Consider the following 22965-nt stretch of genomic DNA (forward strand, 5'->3'; position numbering starts at 1 on the left):
TAAAGATTCCTATCTGTTTTCTATGCATTCTTGATTGCATAAATTCAGCCTTTTTTTTATCTTCTCTAAAATCCTCTTTGATGTAAGGACACGGTCTTGTGTCCATAGCTGAGCATTAGCTGGTCCATGTGTGACATAGACATCCTATAAGTCTTTGAGAGCTTTACCTCACTCCCTAGACTGATCCTGCTGAATCCATCTGCTCCTTCGGCCTGATTCAGCATCCCTACCACCTCCTTCTCTCGCCACCCCAAGCTGTGCGCATGCACACCCCAAACAAGCCTTTTCTGACCCCACCCCCCCCCCCCCCCCCAATACAACATACATGGGTTCCACGCTGTTTCGTCCCAGGGGCCACAAAGCAGTGCGCACTTGTGGTCTCACAAGACCCACTGAATAGTCGCCTGACTGATATGCGTAGCAGTCAGAGAAGCTGCTTGATCTGGTTCCTTATTTCTGTGGAGTGCAGTACTGCCATGCAGAGGCATTTGGGCTTGACGATTCACTTGACTGGCTGAGGGGACAGTGTAGTTCCTAAAGCACCAAGGCTGGAGTCGGTTCCTCATAGAGAAGGATTTTAAAGGTCTCCAATAGGGAAATGGACTCTTACTGCACTGAGTCTAAATGGATTTACTATACCAGTGAAAATCACCAAAGGGATGGGAAGAAATCTACTTCTACATATTGTCACATTAAAATTTAATTTAATTTTTTTTTTTTTTTATGAAATGCTGCACTTATCTCCTGATGCACAAATATACACCAGAGGTGAATAATAACCCAGAACATGATGACGTTGTAACAGCTTGTGTCTTAATGAAATATGTTGATTAAATCTTAATCTTACCGCTTCTTAATCATCTGTTAAAAGATTGCTCCACAATTTTCACAATGCTAAAGGGAAACTGGGAAAATTATTTCCACTCAACACAATCCCTTGACAGATCGCCTCCAGATATAAGCGACAAGTAATGCAATCTGTTCAGCTTGCTTCAGTGCATTTCATCTGTATGAGAGTCATGTAACAAGTCGAATCCTTCATTCTTAACCCACTGTTTAATTTTTTACTGAGGAACATAATGGACTTAAGTAGGCGGACATTTCTGTCTTCTCAAAATGTTTCTTAGTAAGCTTAAAAGTTTTTTGTGACATCGTTTGTGTGTTTATTCCTTCTTTATATGATGAGTACCATTTAATCAATCAAACAATCAGAATCTTTTCATCTCTCCTAAAGGAGCGGGTGGCTGGTCTCCATTGGTCTCCAATAAGTATCAGTGGCTGGAGATTGATCTGGGGGAGAGGACAGAGGTCACTGCTGTGGCCACCCAGGGCAGATATGGCAGCTCTGATTGGGTGAACGGCTACTTCCTCATGTTCAGCGACACGGGCCACAACTGGAGGCAATACCGCCAAGAGGACAGCATCGGGGTAAGCAGCTAACGGGCGTGACCTCAAACGTACCTTCATCTTGAACATTCATATAGGCCATAAAAGAGGACAAAAAGGATTATTTTCCTGAAGTGCACATTGAAGTTGCCTCTCGTGGAAAGAGGAGCCCACCTGAGACCCCTTTAAAGGCTGTGCCAGCTTTGACATTCACTGTAAATAAAGGTTGCTCCCGCTTCAGGGAACGCGATTGGATATTGCATGCATTGCGGTGTTAAGGGAACTTTGCGGCTTTATATTCATTACCACCGCTAGTGTGTCACTCGGCATATGTGTCAAAACATGCAACAGATGCATGGGGGTCTCCTGCTGTACTCTGATGCTTTGAGGCATCGAACTGAATGTCACATGACCAAAAAAAAACCAAAAAACACTATAGGGCAGGGTTTAAGTGGGCAGGAATCATAAAGAAAAAAATATCCCAGCAGCATGTTGAAGCAAACCTAATTGCTGCTGCCTATCAGAACAGATTTGTAGTCTGTACCAGTGCAGCCTTGTGAGCAGTGAGTCATGTTTTCAGCACTGAATGGAAAAGTGCTTTGGGTTTAGGAATGTGCCTTTTTTCCCCCCCTTCTTGCACGCATCTTCGGTGAGTGTCATTTTGTCGTGGCTAATATTAGAGCATTCTGCACCTTGACTCAGAGCACATTTCAGGAGGGCACTTTAGAGGCAAATAAGCTTCTCGTCTTCGGTCTCCTCAGCAGGAAACAGTGCAATTTGTTCAGCTTACCGATGCACTTCACTGGGCGCTTGATCCCTTCAAAGGCGCTGAAAATGCTACTCAACCTAGAATTAGACCACGCTAAGAATGTCACATCTGCACTCAATGCAAATACTCTACAGAATAAATGAAAGTTCCCTGCTACAGAAAAAGTTGCGTTTCAGCCCTCAGTAATCTCATACATGGCGCTTTCTCTCTTAGCTGGTGCGCATCGGTACTTTTTTTTTTTCTTAAGTTGGACGTTATTGATTTCCCATAATACAGACAGGTGATTGGAGATGCACAGTCTATTGTTCATGGTGGAAATGCCCAGTGGCGAACAGGTCCTGCACTTATTGATTGCTGCCATTGCTGTGTAGCTGCACTGAACAGGATACATGTGGGTCTTCCTGAAAGGGCAGAGCAGCACGTCTGGGGTACAACGTGCAACAGGTTTGGCCTACAGATTCCACGGTCAGCTCTTAGAGTGGAGCAGTTTGTGGGGAGAGTACCCTGTGATTTCCACGTTTGGAGAAATATGTCACATCGAATGTCTTCTTAACACAAGCATGTGCAGTGTATTGCCCTGTGTCCTGTAGGCATTCTCTGGAAACACCAATGCTGACAGTGTGGTGATGCACAAGTTCCAGCAGCCTGTGTTCACCCAGTTCCTCCGCGTGCTGCCGTTGGACTGGAACCCCAACGGAAGAGTCGGGCTAAGACTAGAGGCCTACGGCTGCCGATACAGTAAGCATGCGATGATGTAAAAAGGACTACATTACCCAGAAGAGTGTGGAAGCTAGCAGGGACAGATAAATGAAGTTTACTGCAACTTTGAATCCCTCCTTCACTACTAGCATTTTCAGCCAATGTATTCTCTAATCTGTTAAAGAAGTGGATAGATTAGAAAGTAAAAGTCCTCCCGGAATTTTGTTCCAGCTGTCTGAATGTGCTAATTGGTTCAAGCCAGCAGGTGAAATTAAATAGTGAAGTCAACTTGATGCAAATGTATGGAAGGACTTTGACTTTTTGAAACTGAACATAGACACATCTGAGCTGTTAACCAGTCTACTGGATTTCATGGCTAAAGTGCAGCGTGAGGAAAAATCACATGCATACACAACTATGCCCCAAGAGCACACGCTGCCAGCCAGTAACCATATTGACAATGTGAGGATTTCCACTGAATACCCACAGAGTTCTGCAGTTTCCTTCGCAGTACTGCAGGAATAATAGCATCTGATGATGATCTGAATGAATTTAAATATGCCTGTATGCGATGCCACATGACACAACAGCACCTCCCAACATGAAATCGGGCATGTGGTTAAGTTTGGAGGTTGTGTCTTCTTATCTCTAAAGAACAGGTCTCCTCTGCTTCCCTCACTTTAATCAGACTGCAATTCACAAGGCTGATTTATGCTTTGTTGGACGCACATCCTACATATGATTGAGATTTGTCCTCCGCAGTGCAACTGTAAGGCGTTGTATTGCTTGTAAAATTAAACTGGACGGATTCAGCCTGTTCTGATGTATGGGGCATTGTCAGCAGGCAACCGAGGTGCAAAAGGACAGCCCCATAATGATGCTGACCAATTAGTCATCTTGGTGTGTTTTCACACTCTTCGTTATATTTGCAAGCCATTGTTATGCAGGCACAGTGTTTCCTGCACTGATTCGAATCAGTCCATTAAATTGCCTGTTGACCAGTGTCTTTGTGTTGGCCTTACAGTGCAGCAGTACGTTCCAGCTTCACACCGGCCTGGCTGGCGGTGTCACAGTACCGGCGTCGTGGTCGGCCTAAATGTGTTAAGAACAGAGAAGCTGGGCCGGAGACCCAGTAGGGTGAGGTTACTTCATGTCTTCAGAACCAGTGCGTTTTACAGTTGACTGGCCTAGGAATCAAGAGCAGCTCAGCTGACCTTGCCAGTGGGGTGCGCAGTGGGGTTCACCTCCAAAAAAAGAAATTAGAGATATGAACTGAACTAGACAGAATGGGACATAATCAGCTGTCTCAGTCTCCTCATAACATCATATGGAGCTGTTGCTCCACCTTGTCACTTCCTGACAAAAGGTGGGAGTTGTAGTCAGTGCATTGTAAGTACTACCGAATGTTTGCCTCTGCTGTGTTGTGTGCAGAATCCGATGTGGTCAGTTTTGAAGGAACCAGCTACTTGCTCTTCAGGACCACCGGTCCATCGACTAGGAATCTGCTCAGCATGAACTTCAAATCCCGTCACAACACTGGAATTTTGATGCACGTGGAAGGCCAGCATGGGCAGACTCTCACGCTGGAGCTCCTCAAAGGGAAACTCTTCCTACATCTCAGAAAAGGTACTCTTCAGTGCATTACTCAGTTATGTTACCTGCCAGTATTGAATGAGCTCATTGGTTACCATGTTAGCTGAGGAGTGCTGGACACTAAAGCCAGTAGACTGAGCTACGACCAAAGACTGAAGTGTGCTCGGATGGTGCAATCAGGTCAGACGTCATACAAGACAAACAAGCCAAATCCTATGGGTAAGGGTGTCCTTCCCCAGAACAAAAAGACAAAATAATGGCACAATTTTCTGCAATTTGACATTGTTCAAAGTCTGTGGAGGGATTATTTATCTTTTCTTCCTCATTCATCTCCCCAGTAAATACGGAATATTTAGAGATCTGCAATATTTTTGCTGCTGAAAATGACACTCATTCAATCACTTTTACAATAGCTTACCAGTATTCAATAGGATTCTATGGTATCACAAGTCATGACTAGCTAGCGAGCCAGAAGGCTCAACAACCAGACTGAGGAATAACTTTAGCTGGTACAAGCCATAGCCAACCGCCACCCCCCACCCCCACCCCCTTGTACTGGCATGGCGTCCCTGCCTAGGAGGACTGCTGTACCACATTAAAACTATAACACCTGCGCAGACCTGTGGCAGAGAGTTTATTGTTTGCCAGGACTGGGCGTGTCTGCGTGTGTGTGTTCCGCGCGAGAGGAGAAGCTCGCAGCGATCTGACGTGTGGTGTGGCTCAGGCTCTGAAAAAGCCATCTGTATTCGCACAGCAGGGAAGCAGCACTTCCTCCCTCCCCAGTGCTTAGTCCCCTCTGTCGGCTTTGGTTCTGACATGTCCGTCATTGCACAGGACCCGATTATGCTTGCTCTTCATTATGTAGTTATTATATAACATGTACATGACAAAATGCATGTAAATGCAGTGAGGTTGCTTGGTTATATCCAGGTAGTTCAAGCAGACTCTCAACCAAGTCAATGGGCAATCCAATAAAGTTTGCCTGGCAGAGAGCAGCGTAGTTTCCAGACCTGTAGTTCAAGCACTAACTGATTTTGTACATGCTGTGGGATGAGTCAACTCCAGACAGTGCCCAGTAAGCACTGCTGTCTTTCAAAAAAAAATGTAATCGAAAAGCTTTGTCTCCCGGGGATTAAAATTAAAACCATTCGTTTGGTGTGATGGACACAGGATTGCAGGTTCTTTCACTTGGCCAGAAATAGATGAACACCGACAAGGTCTCCACTGCTGACACCATCAAAGTAATTATCACATCCTGTATATCTCTGTGGATCCCAAAGCTTTCTTTCTCCGTGTGCCTCTATGATTAATATACTTGCTCACAGAAAGATCCTAAAGGTTTGTCTGAAGGCTGTGTTTTGAAGAGGTCGACTGAACAGAGTTTGGCAGTCAACAAAAGGAAGCTTCTACATTGGGGCTGGCAGATACATTTTGCACTGGCATTGGGGAAAGTGAACATTTAGAGGAAATAGGCAATTTCACTAAGAGCTTTAACTTTATAATGCATTGATTTAGACCTCAGCCTGTGCACCATATGTTGTGAACTGGGAAAGTTTGACCACGCATCTTATGAAGAGAGTAAACTTTTCCTGTTTGGTACATTCAAAAATCTGAGTAGTACAATGGGGAGCCCCCAAATTCTTCAGCCTGAGTAAATATTCTTCTGCTGACCTGAAAACAGCCGTGATCCTCTTGCGAGAGTCAGCTGTCTGTTTTTACCCTTCACACAGACAGATCTGGGGTGTATATTTACCCTGATAATGGGAGCCTTTGAAAGGGTTGCATGGTCTCAGTCTCTCTTGTGATAATGCTCAGTTTGGTGTTTTTTCCTGCTTTGCCTGAAGCAGTGATTGTAGGCCATTCTTGCCGTTGTCTTCGAGGGCGAGGAAGAGGAGGAGCTTTCCCCACACCACCTGGACTCCATTTATTTACTCTTTAATCCAACAGTAACATTTGTAAGAGCAGAATGGCACACAGCACTTTTATTTCATGATGGACTTAGACCTTCAAGTAGCCTTACGGGGGAAAAGCCTTCTGTCTTTTAATCTCCTACTCCATACAGATGAGTAGGTAAAGCTATTCAAAAAACTGCATGACTATGATGTAATATGTGCGTTCTTAATCAGCAAAATTTGTAAAAAAAAACAACAAAAAACGCAAAGGCAAAAAAAAAAATGCAAAGGCATGAAGAAACAGCTATGATCAATATCTTTTGCCTAATGTCAGCATTTTGCCCTCTACATAGTGCAAATACTGTAGATATTAGTCATGAAAGACTTGTTTGTGTACTGGAAAAAAAGTGAATATTAAATAAATGAAATAAAAATGTCTAAAAATAAATATTCAGGAAAACATGAGAGAACGTGAAGATGTATGCCCCTTTATCAAATATTTAATTTTATATTTAATTTTGTCTGCAGTTTGCATTTGTCAAAATATCTGTTTGGATCATGTCCAGTAGCACATATCTTTCCTGTTTTTTTTTCCCCACTGTCATGGTGATGTGCAGTGTATTCAGGTCTTCTGTGACCTTTGAGAAGGGTCACTCTGCCTCGTTCCAGTCACTATAACTACTAGTTAAATAAACGCACCGCGGCAGTAGCCATATGTTGTGAACTCTTCTGGGACATTGTGTGTTGTTTAATCAAATGACCCATGTGGTTGGCTTTTTTTTGCGTAAATAATCATCAGTAAAGCTTTTGGAGGCAAGCCATGACTTCAAACATTAAACGAGTCACTGATCAACGGGCTTGTCATTAAGTCAGCACTGCCGCGTTCTTTCAGAAAGCACTGCGCACACTTGTGCCTTTTGTTATGGAAGCCAAAGGTGGCACAACCAAATGGTAAGGGATGAAAGCACTGGCTCATGCCCCAAGCACATGCACCAAGATCATCTGGAATTGGCAATAACAGCGTCACCTTCTGGAAGGGAAGGACTGCGTAGTTCCTCAACACGACATGCACCATATTTAAGAATGTTTATGATTTAGTAATAAACTTTTATATTATATAGGCCATCACACAGGGACCTGGACGATTTGGACTGCATAATGATGGTGCTAGGGACATTATTTAATAGCAAGTCAGATAGGTTGAGCATTTAAATGTAATTAAGTCATCTGTGAGTATGTTTATACAGATTTCAACAAGACAAATCTGTTAAAAGGCATCCGCCAGACATCTATTAGCTTCATGTCCATACTTGGTAATATAACATATAACTAAGCATTGAAAATCTCCCTTGATGCACTTTAGGATTTGTCCTACTTTTTAAATGATTCAGATACTCCGGGCAATCTGGATGCATTAATTTGTTATTGTGCAGCTTATTAAGCTCCATGTGATACCAGTGCAGAAATGCAGCATTTCAAAACCCCCAGCTTCCAATTCTCACTCCTCAGCGACAGACCCTTCACATATGAAAGCACAATGCTGCCAGTACCTAAATGTTGAATTAGTTTGAATGATAACTGAGAGGCTACTGAGTTTGTTAATTGTTAATTCTGCACATTGTTTTTTTTGCTTGTTTGTTTGTTGTTGTTTTGTTTTGTTTTTTCCTAAATGGTGCAGGTACACTGATTTGAGCCACTGGGGGGGAATAACCATAATATTAAGATCCATATTTTGAGAAGCTGAATATTTACTGAATTAATGACTGAATTCCCTACAGGCAGAACTATTATAAAACTATTAATAATTTACATTTACTGTTTTGATGTTGCAGAATAATTTCAGTGTGCCATACCTGCAGTAAACACCATCTTCTCTGCATTCCCGAGTTAGAACATAGTATTGTTAACATGAGTGATTTTATGCATGATGTTAACGCGATAGCTAGTTAACTAGAGTCAAATCAGAATGGTAAGTGTATAAAATATAGAGCAAATGAAGGACATATTCTAGAGGTCAGGCTGAGAAGACAGGCAGAGCCAAAAGTAGGTTTGGTAGAACCAAAAATATAAACAGGCAGAGGACAAAACCAAAATACAAACAAACTCACAGGGGAAACAACAACAACAACAACAACACACACACACACACACACACACACACACACACTAGTGGGAACTGAACAAGACTTTGCAAAAAAAAGAAAAAAAGAAAAACAGGACACAGGGATATAAATGCACAGACAATCACACGGGAATTAACTACAGGTGGAACTAATAAACAGGGGACTCAGAACGAACAAGGTCAACAGAAAGATCATGGCAAATGTGGTCCGTAGAAGCACTGTCAGGAGGGTTGAGAGGGACAGCGTGATGCTAGAACATTCTATTTGTCATTGTTGGCTGCTCTGGGGCAAAAGGAACTGACACAGTATCCAGGAATTTTCTAATTTATTTACTGGGAAACATTTTCATTTTCTTAGTGACACATGTCAGAGGTGGCTTTCGCTTCTTTCACATGCCATTGGCCATGACACTCCAACCAGTAATTATCAAAAGTGTTCGAGAGTGCAGGTGCCAGTTGGAGAAAACAATTTTGAATATGTTCCTTAATAAATTCAGTGCTGTCTATTTGTTTATGGACAACTACAACATATTGGGATTGGGTATTTCAAATATATCGTGCTTTAGCCACTTTTAACAATATCACCTTTAACAAGGCTAACCTAAGACATTTGGGAGTATGAATGACTTTGACAAGAACTGTTTTTCTGGTAGCATTATACATCCCTTATCGGCTGTCACACCCATGAAACAATGCAACGGTAGCTGAGACTGAGATTGGTTTACAACATTTAGGGTGCTTTATCATTTTCAAGCCTTGATAACGAAACCACGAGGGAAGCTATTGTGATGTTTTAATGTGTTTTTACAGCACGGTTGCCTTAAATAGCAAGGAGACGTTTTTACAGACACAGATGGCAGATGGAGGACTCTCAGGTGCTCTGAGTGCTTTTTCTCATGCCTCAGTGACAGTTGTAAACAATTGTACAGTGCTTGGAAATATTTTGACAGACTGTCAAGTGCAAGGACATTCCCTGCCTAATCAGAATAGAGGTGAGAAGAGCAAACTTTTATTCCTGCTCTGTTTTCATTTCATATGTTCTGAACAGCATGAACAATCAATGTATCATTTTAGAGCAATTAATGGATATTTTTAACAATATACCCAGCAAATCTCTCAGGGTTAATAAATAAAGGAGCTTTTATTTTGTACCTTTTCATTTTAAAAAACTTGAATATACATGATCAAATACTGAACAAGCACAGCAAAGCAATGTATCCTCTGTCTCGGGGGACATTGAGAATGGTATGGAATGGTAACACATGCACATAGAGAAGGAGTCCATGGTGGCATAGCTGGAGTAGCATCTACCTGACTTCATAATTCTGCTAAATAATTGATGAGGTGCACATGTAATACCCATCACTTGCATGTTTGTGTGCAGTCATGACAAAATAGTTGGCTGTTCGATAGCAATCTGCTGCTTAATGAAAGTTTAATACAAATGTGGCTGTGTGGATGAGCGGCGAACAGTGCTTTGAGGTAAACTAGCCAAACCTTGTTTGCTGTTGGAGGGGGCAAAGAAAATTCCGATCATCAGGGCTCCCTAACTTTCATGTGTCATTGATCTCTCCTTGATCCCCTCGGCTAGACTGCAGGTCTCTAAATGTTATGGATCGCTGGATTATTGTTTTCCACTGTCACATACCTTGTGGATCAAGGAAATCCTTTCTCTTGGTCTTCCACTATTTGAACTGTTCAAAAGGCTTTTGGTTTCTAGCCTTAAATATGTGCTCTAACACTAGCCTAGTGCACTTGCATTGTGTACTAACACAAATGTGCTCTAACACTAGCCTAGTGTACTAGCATTGTGTACTAACACAAATGTGCTCTAACACTAGCCTAGTGCACTTGCAGTGTGTACTAACACAAATGTGCTCTAACACTAGCCTAGTGCACTTGCATTGTGTACTAACACAAATGTGCTCTAACACTAGCCTAGTGCACTTGCATTGTGTACTAACACAAATGTGCTCTAACACTAGCCTAGTGTACTAGCATTGTGTACTAACACAAATGTGCTCTAACACTAGCCTAGTGCACTTGCATTGTGTACTAACACAAATGTGCTCTAACACTAGCCTTTTCTTCAAATCTGCCTGCCAAATGCCAGCCAGTCTTAATACACTGAGTTGTGCAGAGAATGTTAACAGCCTTGTATTTGCAGGGAGAGGCACTTCAGGTGATTTTCACACCACGGCGTCATCGGGCAGCCTGCTGGATGACCAGCATTGGCATCGCGTTACCATGGAGCACCTCCGTGGACGCGTCAACTTCACCGTAGACAAAACCACGCAGCAGCTTCAGGTCCCGCAGCATCAGAGTCACTTTGAGATTAACGAGGTGTGTTGGCCCTGACCTGTTCTAAACCCCACCTCCCCCACCCCCGTGCACACACTCCCACTCACAACCCGCATACTGTTTCGCCCACCACTGCCCTCTCGCACACTTAGACTCTTATGTTCACACACACACACACACACACACACACACACACACACACACACACACACACACACACACACACACACATACTTATACATTTGGCAGGAGAAAAATGGTCATGAGTACCACTCAGCTTCACGTCTGAGTTGATCACCATGTAAAGTCCTTCGTGATAGAAGTGCCTGTATTCATCAGCAGTTCGGTTATAGCCACGAGACGGCTTCCTGCTTTTCAGCAGCTCAAAGACATCACTTTTAATTCACTGATCCATGTATCTTCTTGATGCAAAATGACATCACATTAACTTGGTTAAGGACTAACCACGCCTTACATCATGGCCTCTTAAATGATCCCTCCCTCAATAAATGTGCGTGCGTAGATGAAGCTCGGATAATTTGACATCAGAATGTTATTCTTTCACAAGATCAGTTTTGGTGGGGTGCCAGCTGTTGGGAGTGAGCACTCCAGAAGGAACTTCCATGGCTGTCTAGAGAATGTGCTGTACAATGATGTTAATGTGATCGAGATGGCCAGAGACCAGCAGCTCTCCATAATGGTAAGCAGAAACAGTACACTGACAGTGTGGAAATGGGAATCGAAGCTGATTCACTGAAAGAGGGACTGGCCTCTTGCAACGTTGCTGATAATACAGATTAAATGTTCTGTGCACAAACATTAGGGCTGGCTCATTTATCTTGCTTTCTTGTCAGTGGCGGTTTTATTATAAACATCTTTGTAATATTTTTTAATGCATTCATTTACATCACCAAGGCTTAAATAGCTTTGGCAAGAGTAGTTACTTTGCTAGATATTTGCTATTTCTAGGATTTGCTTCCACCTTTCCGTCCTGTCCATTTGTGACTGTGATACACTTTGGTGTGTCTTTTCAGATAACTCATCTTTTAATGCAATTAGTCCTTTTGTGAAATCGTCTCTTGCTCTGACTGCTACACAGTACCCTTACAATACTCATTGCTTGTTTTTTTTTTTTGTTAGTTCTGCTCACTAGAGAATTAGAGGTTAGACCAATTACAAACCCTGCTAATCATTGTCTTAATCAGAAGACTCTTGGGAGGGGGTCTTGTGCATAATTTACTAGGCAAAAATCATAGCTCACATCCTCAGTAATTTACCTTCAAAAACATATTTGCATGTATAATAACTTCTGATCTGGAATGAACAAGACATAAGAGGGATCTCTCAAGGGTTATGTGCCGTTGATTTTTGCAGGGTAATGTCACGTTCTCGTGCCCGGAGACTGTCGCTATGCCAGTGACTTTTGCCAGCCCGGAGAGTTTCCTCCGGTTACCATGGGAGGCAGCACGCGACGGCCTGGCGGTAAGCCTTCAATTACGAACTTGGAACAAGGTGGGCCTGCTGGTGACTTTCGACCTCCGACACCAGGCCGGTACACTGTGGCTTTACCTGAGTGAGGCCAAGCTACGTCTCCAGATCATCAAGGCAGGGCGGGTCACCGCAGACATGGCCGCAGGTCAGAGCTTTTCTCGTGTGTTGGTCTGTAGTACGTCCCAGCCAACATAGCGTGGCGAGAGCAACCAAATATATCAAGGAGTTCCACCTTTTTCACACCTGCTGAGTTATTTCATTACTTTGATCCTAAGGAGCAGAATCTAAATTCGAATCAGAGGACTTGAAACCCAAAAAGTCAGTGTTTTGTACGCACAGTTCATTCTCATAGGACATATGTATTCAAACCACAGCCCTTGAAGTTCAGGCACTGCAGATTCTCTACTCTCCTTTTATCTAGCAGTCAGCTGTGATAACAAAGTGGCCAATCAGTTACATCAAGTATTCAATTTAACCACGTCTGTTTCTACTCTGGTGAGGCACTAAAAACTCTCTGCGCCCAGGGATGGCGCTAAACGATGGCCAGTGGCACTCTGTGGATCTGAGCACCCAGCGAGATCGTCTGGTACTGGCAGTAGACAAAGCAGACACGTTTACGACCACCACTTCACTGCCCGTGATGCCAAGCAGCCACATCTTCCTAGGAGGTACAATAAGTCCAGCCGATCCCCTTTCCTACAGAAAACTCCTAATAACTTCCTTCTGCCGAGTTGTTTCCTCCTGCTAAAGTAGCGGCCATCGCTTTAATCGATCAATGCCAAGTCAGTGCTGTGGCCTTCTGTTTACGTTTGCTTTCCCGTCCCTGTTCCTCGAGGAACACGCCGGCTCATTGCTCCAGCTGCTCGGGAGGAAACCGATCTTCCCCCGGCATCTCGTCTACTCTTCCCACTCCTGGAAAAAGCAGCCGTGTGATTTAATTACCTTTAGTTCCGTAATTGCCAGCGGCACCAGTGGCGTCGTCTTGCTGCCGCACGGGGGATCATGTCAAACCCGCATGGCGGTCTCCCGCGGCTCGGCGCGTGACGCCCCAAGCTGAAATCCCGTGCCACGGAGGATCGCATGTAAAATGAGATTTGCAGACATGAGCCCTTAAATCATGCCAGCCCTCTTTCATTATGTCAGGATATTGAGTGATTTAGTCCTGATATGGAACTGGCGGGGGTCCTGTTAAACCTCCAACCATCAACACCATCACCCCATCTCTTCAGGTGTGTGCTGCTGTTTGAAGCATGCTGACTCACTCTGATGATTCCACCCATAGGATGTCCGAGTACAGAAGATGACGGCGGGTGCAGGAACCCCTTCGGTGTATTTCAAGGATGCATGCGACTCATCCACAGGGACAACACCTTAGTGGATCTGATCAAAGTGCAGCAGATGGTGATAGGAAACTTCAGCGATCTCCAAATGGACATGTGTGGAATCATTGACAGGTATGTCTTGGCTGTGTCATTAAGCTGCACTTATTTATTTATAACCAGATGCATTCCAAATTGATGCATTCAGGTTCATCATATAAATATAAAGCCATGCTTCATTAATTAGGCAAACACTTGCACTGAATATTAATGTAGCCAACTAAGAGCAAGGTAGTTAAGCATAGGGGAGTGCTCTATCAATCAATTAAAGTTTTCTGTTTTTCTGTTGCAAATAAATCCAGACCACGATCTAAATGCACCATGTATTTCCACTTTCAGTTCAACTCTTCCTGTGACCAGATCACTAGTGCACTGTAAAAATCTTTCCGCTCTCATCTTGTTTTTCTTTGTTTGTTTGGCATTATTTAGCCGTGCAACATCTTTGAAGGGGTCCACTGGAGCTTGCATCTGAAGGATTTTTTTTCCTGGCAGTTACAATTTATTTGTTGTGTGCTTTGAACAAAGGTAAATGGATTACTTGGACCAAACGATTCACCCAGAAGCAGTCACGACAGATACCATGCGGTGTCCCATGTGAGCTCTGAAGTTATTGTTCAGTGGAAGCTGAAGTTTGGACATAACAACTGTGACAATCTCTTCAGTAATAGATGTGTTAGCTCTCAAAGTGCCTCTGTGTGTGGGCTTTCCCTGCGATCTGAGGCATTTATCCTCTCCATCTGCTGCAGTTTCACACTGCCTACCTGACTTTAAAATGTGAACCATACTTTAAAAAAAAAAAGTATTTTCTACTGACTTGGTAACACTGGCTGAAGGCTGATGGCACATGCACAGACCACTGCCGTGCTTCCTGACTGCTCCGGCCGCTTATGTTCATTGTTCATTGTGCATCTGCGCTGCAAGGAACTTGTGCTCTGCTGAGCATGTTCAGTGCCAAACACAATTCAAGAATAAACAAAGCATTGTGCTTCATGCTCAATCTTTAATTCATACCAGCCACACATAATATAGTCATTAATTTTCACTCAGTTCCCATATATAATCTACAAGTATGCCTCTCTTTAATGTCTCTTTAACGTCCAAGGGAATAATTTCGGCCTACAGTAAAACATCAAATGTGCTTGTTTTTAGCATACACTTTTTTATCCATCATTAAAGTTGCTGTATGCAAGAATTTTGTTGTAAGTCATTTGGAAATGGCACATAGCAAAAGCCAGGCAGCTGGCAGGCACTGCTAGACATAGAATATAAAACCAAAAAAAGGCACTGGCTTCTGTTTCAACCGCCCTTATTGCATTTAGGGAGCACAAACGTTAGGGCTGAAATCATCTCAGTAGTTCTCTCCTCTCATTAAAGCAAGTTATTATGTCTGCAGGCAAGAGCATGCACAAGGGAGAAAGAGAGAGAGAGAGAGAGAGAGAGAGAGAGAGAGAGAGAGAGAGAGAGAGAGAGAGAGAGGGGGAAAGGGGGCCGAGAGAGGGAGAAAAGGAGGGAGGGAGAGATGGAGGGAGGCACAGTCTCCTTACAAGATGCCATGCTTTTCACTTATTACATCTGAAAGAGGAGCATGGGTTTTATTTGAATAATAGTCCCGTCCATAACTGAGCATTGCATTCTAGGCCCCAGACAAGGGAAGCATTAGAGTGAAGCGTGCCGTGCTATCTCCTGCAGACCAGACCTCTGCTCACAAACCCCAGAATATTCCAGATAAGTGGAAAACGTCTCGTCCACACATGAGTCTTAAATCCAGTAATCATGTTACTTTAGGTGTTGAATATTAGCTTTTCATGCTGTACTGACATTGTTTTTTTTTTTGTTGTTTGTTTTGTTTTGTTTACCATTAAAAGGAACATGTTGACATTACGCTGTATCTTAATGAAAAAACGACTGATGCAACAGGGAATATAGCTTTCGCACTTTTGCCTCGGAAGGAAAACCGAGTCAAAGTGTAATTGTAGCGTGTCACTTCTGCACATGCACAAGCCATGGATTATAGAATGGCGTAGAAAATGTGGGAAAAGGGGAACATTGCGAGGAAGTAACATTCTGACAGTGCCGCTGACTAAGTGATGCTGTGAAAGGGAATATTAGCCTGGAGAAAGGGAGTGAAGATGTGTCTGCACGCCTCCCCCTGGCTTTCCAGCACAGACAACAGCTCTTGTCAGCCTCATCCTGTAATTACAAGGCGTACGTTGCTCACAGAGTCAACACTGTAACTGCTGTAAACTACCGAAAGCAATGGGGGCAACCCCCCCCAAAAAAAAAAAAAAACACCGCCACGCCACGTGTGTGTGCGCGTGTACGTTCTCAGGGCCTGGGCCAGGCTGCGTCGCACCGGTGTTGGTCGATAGCATTGCAGAGATGAGCGGCCGAGGACGAACAGGAAACGCGTAGTCTACGATGGGATAAGGCCCTCCCTACAGCTGCGCCGACGTCACAGCCCCGCCAGAGCCTCGACGCACGCAACGTTTACCACACGCCTGCAAGTAGCGCCAAGCTCACACCACCGAGGTACTGTAGTGCCACGTCTGAGGACGGTGAACCAACCCCCCCCCCCCGCACCCCCGCACCCCCGAGTCACCGTGTTATGTCAGCAAATCAGGCGGCGTTCCAGAGCGTGCCCCTTCGACCAGCCCTGGACACCAGAACGCTCTTGGGCTTGTGAAGTCATTTGCACTGGCGCACGCTGGCAGTGTACACAAGAGTAAGAGCATGCTTTGCCTCCCTCCCCTCGCGTACTGACTGCTAATTACCCTTTTGCTCACTTTGTGCAGAGCTTGAAAATAGAACCACTCAGGAGGTGTTCTCACTGGGAAGGAAGCACAGAAGGGCCGCACTCACACGTGTCGCTAAATGCAGATTACCAGCATCTACATGGTTGCTCCGTGCAGCAGACATCTTAGCATTCTCCTCCAAGCGTGCCGAGGTACTCAACAGGCCTGTGAAGAAAAACAATTCAAAGAGGTCCTGTGCGGCTTCACACCGATCAGCACACGCCTCACGTTCTAGTTTTGCTCTCCCCGATTAGTAGCAATGACATGTGACACGGGACTGTTCTGATACATCAGAAATGTCCTCAATGCATTCTGGAGCATCAAAGTGGCTAAAGTGAGCAGAACTTACAATGCAGAACAGTCAGTCGCACTGCATCTGTTCCGGACGTCGGCGTGGCCGCCCACTCTACACGCGACATGGCCCCTCCCGTCATGTTCCGAGGCAGCTGGGGGCATGCTCTCCGTCTCTCCTAATTTCCCACGGTTCACCCCTGACCCCAGCACCTGCTGGAGCAGGCCCGTCACCTCTCACGTCAACCCTCTCGCTCCTCCACCCAACTGCCTCACTCGAAGTTAGAAGGTGGGTGGCTGGGTCCCGCGCTGCGCCTGTCTCTCGCCCGCTGTGCTTGTCTTCTGCGCGATGACTTGCCACCTCTCAGGGTCACGATGGGCCGACCTGCGGGCACTGGACCCACTCCACTGTCAAGTTCAAGAGTTCAGTGGCATAGTCACAGCATAAACAAATAGTTGCACTGCACAATGAAATTCTTATTTTGCTTACCCCCAACACACCCATAAGAAAACCTAGACAATGAACAATGAGGACTACCACTAATATGCAGCTCTCATATGCCGCTTTTTCTCCTCTCGCTTATCTATCCAATCGCTCTCGAGTCTTTTCTTCCTCCTTCTTATGCTGTTGAGGAATAAAAGTGGGTGCAGTCGGTTTGCCTCAGTGCTGCTGGCGACACGCCGTCATCGCAGTCTCACATCGGTCACCACGGCATATTGCAGACTCTGCTTCCTTAAAGATTAGAAGCTGTACAGGCTTCAAGCAGCCTAGTTCCTCCGTATGTCAGCATGCATTTGTTAGCTAACAGCCCATTCTTTCAGTTCAGGACCCATCTGTCCACATGCATTTAGAGTGAAGAACTCACTGTTTTGCTTCTTTTTTTTTCTGCGGTTGCTCCTTCATCTTGTGTTAGCCTCAGCTTTTATTGCCTTCTGTTCTCAACCATTAACAGCAAAAGATGCTCCCACATTCTCATAGTAATTTGTGTAACGTATGTCACTACAGATTACCCCAGGCGGCAAGACTAGTATCGTCAGCAGTTTGAGCCCCAGCCCGAGTTGTGTTTGTTTACAACGAGCGGAGTGCCAGGAAGTTCTGTAGTAAGTAGGTGTCTGCGTGAGTGTGTGTGTGTGTGCATGCGTGTGACTCATCCTCACTGAAGCTTGGTTCGTTACCTGTGGAGGCCGATTACTGAGAAACAGAAGACAGTTGCTGGAACTATAGCACTGGGCTACCATGCTGTGACTCAAGAGATGGGTTTCGCTTTGGGCCGGCCAGTGTGTTACGGCTCGCAGTGCAGTGCACCGCCGAGTCGCAATGTGTGCCAAAAATACACACTGTCAGATCTTCCCCCTGCTATTTTAAGCTGAGGTGTAGGGAATCAGAGTCTGATTGTTCAGCCTACAGTAAGTTACCTGAGACAGGGGCCCTGGCATGCCCCAGACACCAGTGGCGATCTGAGTGGTTTCAGAGATCAGATTTAAAGGTGGAGGGGTGACAAAAACCCATTCACTGTCATTGTGACCACAAATGGAAATCTGGTAAAAGAGATCTGCTTTATAGTGAGAGTGAGTCGTTTGATTAGGAGAAATCTTTTGGAATTCGAGAGAGACAAGGAAGAGAGAAAGCACTGACTGTGTGAAGAGTGGAATGCTTTGATATCAAGGGCATGATGACATCCAGTGACACCTTAAATAGCTTTATTACAAAAGCCGCAGATGTGATGGGTGGAGATAATCACTCATGTGGAGCTTGTCACCTTTTCTATCTTTTGAGTGCACTGAAAGTCTTAATCTTCTCAAACTTATACTTTAACATGCGATGTAATTCAAGGTGGGCTGTTGTCATGTTATGCCTTACTATTCACATTTTAGTAGACACTTTTTTTTGTTCAAAGGTTGGGGGAAAAAAAAACATTTTATAAAGTTTGCGGATATGACGGGACACAGCAGCAGATGTGATCTATGAACACCATGTTCTTTTGTTATAGATTCTGCACATTTCCTTCAATAACAAAGGAGGGTTCAGATGTTCTCCTTCGAATGGAGATTCAGAGGAGCTGCTCCACTCAGCATATGAATGGGATGGGAAGTGAACAGCCTGTTCTTTGTCTTCTCCATGCCAGGTGCTCTCCCAGCCACTGTGAACACGGGGGCAAATGCACCCAGGCATGGAGCACGTTCCACTGCAACTGTTCCAGCACTGGCTACGCTGGAGCCACATGCCACAGCTGTAAGGAGAACATGTTCAGATCCTCTGCACCCCCAAGACACAACCACACGCACACACACACATGCACACTCACGCACGCACACGCACGCACGCACACGCACGCACACGCACGCACACGCATGCGCCCACTCACGCACACAAGCACACACACACATGCACACTCACGCACGCACACGCACGCACACACACACACACACGTGCACACACACACGCCCACTCACGCACACACACACACACACACACACACACATTCTCACTGAGACACCATCACCCTCAATACTAAATCACACATTTTGTCAAAAATATAAAATATGTATTTACGCCAGGCATCAAGTCAAGGACAGAACTTAAAGGGCTGGCGAGAATGTGTGTTGGGTTGTGCTTTTTTCTTTGCCTACAATAAATCAGTCCCCAAACAACAACTTTAGGCACGACCCAAGGTCAAATGCTTATCGGCGATCCAGCCACTACTGGAAGGGTTGGGCCAGTTGACAAAGCCATGCTGTTGATATGGATTATGACAGGGTCTCTAATGATGTGAAAAGCCTTTTTCTCTGAGCTGGAGTCATAAATTGCATGGAACAAGTCTGGGGTGAAATTAAGCACATGTCACTCAAACCAAATCTCTCCAGTATTTAACACTTTCACACTTGAGTTGCTTAAAAGTGAGAAGACAATAGAAAAAGACTTTATCATTTACCCTCTAATTAGATTTTTAAGAAAAGTGCGGCCAATAAAAGGAATGTTATTGAAGTTTTTTGAGGAAGAGAACGACAAGGGGGATATGATGAAGTCAACGGGATGTAAAGTGCAACAGCATCTAACGAAGTATTAGCAGATATGCTGCACTCACTAGCCACTTTATTCGGCGCATCTACGCTAGTTCTAATAAAAGTCAACTGGAAGTTGTAATCAACACATTTCTGACACCTTTGCTATATTCAGGGATCAGCTGACCAAAACTGTTGTAATTTATGTAACTTGTCAGCCTTTAATTGGCTTCTTTTGTGAGTGACTTGGACCAAGAGGAACGTGCTTTTAATATAAATTTAGATCCTTTGCAAATATTGTTTACGCAGTCGTTTAAACACAGGCAAAACACACATTTAAACATAAACTAAGTGGGCCCTTTAACAGGTATGTATGACCCCCCCCCCCCCCTCCCCCTTTCAGGGTGCCAGAAATAAGGAGCTGACAGAGTAAGTATGCAAATGCCCCTGAGCTCTCCTTGGAATGTTATAATCCCACAGACCTTGTCCAAGAAGTGTAGCTTGCCCAAGGCTTGAGTGTTTGTGCAGTTCAGAAAGGGAACATGGGTTTATGTATTTGATGGTTCTAAATTTCCTGCTCGTATCGCTTACTTCCCATTCCGTATGACAGATGCCATATGCACCGTGTCCCATGCTTTAGCTTCATCTGTAGATTTGACAATGTTTTTTATGTAAGTACATGTTGCACAAAATATCCAGTCAGGATTTAATTGGTCGAACAGGTCACTGTAAGATAGCACCGCTGTGCTTAGCGATTTACCATCAGCTATGGGCATGCAGCTGTTATAGCTGTAGCAACCTATTGGGTATAGAGTCATGTACTGAGTGACACCCAGGCAGACACAAGGCAATGTCCTCTCACACATTCTCATGAGCGTCAATCATAGCTCCAGTTTGCGACATACTCTTCCTCCTCTTTGCACAGCTTACCGATCACCTTCAACAGAGTACTAATCAATCACATTACAGCTACACAAACCCGCAAGTCTCCATCACCAATACATTGTATTAGCCATTTAGCCAGCACAGCACGTTGTCTGCATCCAACCTGCCTGAAACTGTTCTCTCGTTCCAGTCTGTTATCGTTTCAGTTGTTTATGTGACTTTTCGTATTTGTTACGCAGTTTGGGTTCTATTAATAGATCCAACCTTGCTCAACTGCTTGCATCCTGCTCCCTTGCCACGCATGATGTCATAGAACATGAACTGCATGACAAGGGCACAGCCCAGATTTAGCCAAGGAGCTGAGTCTACAGGAGAAAGAGCTGAGTCTACAGGAGAAAGAGCTACAAGAGAAGGAGTTGAGTCTACAAGAGAAAGAGCTGAGTACAGGAGAAAGAGCTGAGTCTACAAGAGAAGGAGTTGAGTCTACAAGAGAAGGAGCTGAGTCTACAAGAGAAGGAGCTGAGTCTACAAGAGAAAGAGCTACAAGAGAAGGAGTTGAGTCTACAAGAGAAAGAGCTGAGTACAGGAGAAAGAGCTGAGTACAGGAGAAAGAGCTGAGTCTACAAGAGAAGGAGCTGAGTCTACAAGAGAAGGAGTTGAGTCTACAAGAGAAGGAGTTGAGTCTACAAGAGAAGGAGTTGAGTCTACAAGAGAAGGAGCTGAGTCTACAGGAGAAAGAGCTACAAGAGAAGGAGTTGAGTCTACAAGAGAAAGAGCTGAGTACAGGAGAAAGAGCTGAGTCTACAAGAGAAGGAGCTGAGTCTACAAGAGAAGGAGCTGAGTCTACAAGAGAAAGAGCTGAGTCTACAAGAGAAAGAGCTGAGTCTACAAGAGAAGGAGCTGAGTCTACAAGAGAAAGAGCTGAGTACAGGAGAAAGAGCTGAGTCTACAAGAGAAGGAGTTGAGTCTACAAGAGAAGGAGCTGAGTCTACAAGAGAAAGAGCTGAGTCTACAAGAGAAAGAGCTGAGTCTACAAGAGATTTAGTGGATCCGGGCCAGCCCGGATCGGTTGGCCAATTGCATGGAGGCATCGTTCTCCTCTGCCGCACCTGCTCCCAGTTACCCTGCTGCATCAGAGGCCTCAGGGTTACTGTCATACCACATCATGGTTCCAGAGATCTATGACATGGATCTCGAAGGCTGCAAGGGGTTTGTGCTCCAGTGTGAACTGTACTTTGCGTACCAGCCACCAGTGCCTCATCATGCCAACATGGCCTTCATACTCAGTCATCTCACAGAGAGCCAAGGCCTGGGGCACCACACTGGTCACCACCAATTTCCGCTGAGACATCACTACCCCAACTTCATAAAACAACTGCGGTGTTTCACCATTGTGGGAGAACTCAGTTACACCTCATGCACGGCACTCGCTCAGTAGTGGACCATGCTTTGGACTTCTGAATGATGGTAGCACTTACTCGTTGGTATGAAGAGGAATTGATCGACATTTTCATGGATGGGTTGAAGAAGGAAATCCAAGCTGAGCTGACCAGCCGTGAGGAGGAGGATTCCCTGGACAAGGTGATAGACCAGGCAATCGTGTTTGACTGGCTCTTTGAAGAGAAGCGCCTTTCTCTTCACACCCCTGCCCATCTGCGAATACCACCAGCACCAGTGCAAGAGGCCCAATCACCCCGCTGAACCTTTGGGTCCTCCTGTAGCATACAAACCCAGTGTGTGTGGGGGGAAAAGGTGACTGGCAGTCTTCAAGCATGCCATTCCTTTACTCTGGTGATGAATGTTACGCACTTAGAATGGTCTGCACGTGTTTCAGCGCTGGGTGGACTCTGGTCTGGAGGCTTGTTTCATGGACCTATAGCTGGTCAAGGCACTCCACATGGAGGCTCACCTCCATAGGCTATGCGAGCACTGGATGGGGGCCCTGTGGTGAATGGGCATATCACACTGAACACCACAGATCCTCTTGCAAAGTGCACTACACAATGAACACCTTTTATTTTACTTAATGAACTCCCAAGTTCATCTTGCAGGAGGCGAGTGGCTCCCGACGCGTCTATCCACTGAACACGAACCTCCGGGCGCCATGTACACATAAACACAAACAGCATGGCAGTGCCCGGCGCCCACCCAGTACCAGGCAGGCCAGGTGCCGCCAGCAAGGGAGACCTCGCGGCGAGAGGCAGCTTCCCTGCCTTCCTCCTAATGACGTTGCACCTGCAAACATAAAAGGCTCAAACACAAACACACAATATCGCCCACACAAAAACATAAGGTGCTGCGACGTGGCGCCCGCCATCCTCGCAAGTGCCTTGATGTGTCTGTGGCGTCAGTGGACATGCGA

General features: G+C 45.0%; 1 protein-coding gene across 2 annotated transcripts in view; it reads left to right on the top strand.

The window, feature by feature from the left end:
- The window catches only part of cntnap3 (contactin associated protein family member 3), a 75764-nt gene that overhangs the window by 25448 nt on the left and 27351 nt on the right, over positions 1-22965 (top strand). For both annotated transcript variants that reach the window (XM_027003516.2, XM_035535855.1), the window contains exons 3-11: positions 1235-1428; positions 2746-2893; positions 4286-4480; positions 10629-10804; positions 11331-11462; positions 12137-12398; positions 12778-12921; positions 13536-13707; positions 18842-18948. In XM_027003516.2, coding sequence (XP_026859317.2) covers positions 1235-1428; positions 2746-2893; positions 4286-4480; positions 10629-10804; positions 11331-11462; positions 12137-12398; positions 12778-12921; positions 13536-13707; positions 18842-18948 — 1530 coding nt within the window. The remainder of the gene's footprint in view (positions 1-1234; positions 1429-2745; positions 2894-4285; positions 4481-10628; positions 10805-11330; positions 11463-12136; positions 12399-12777; positions 12922-13535; positions 13708-18841; positions 18949-22965) is intronic.

This window comes from Electrophorus electricus, chromosome 17, assembly GCF_013358815.1.
Source record: "Electrophorus electricus isolate fEleEle1 chromosome 17, fEleEle1.pri, whole genome shotgun sequence".
NCBI lineage: Eukaryota > Metazoa > Chordata > Actinopteri > Gymnotiformes > Gymnotidae > Electrophorus > Electrophorus electricus.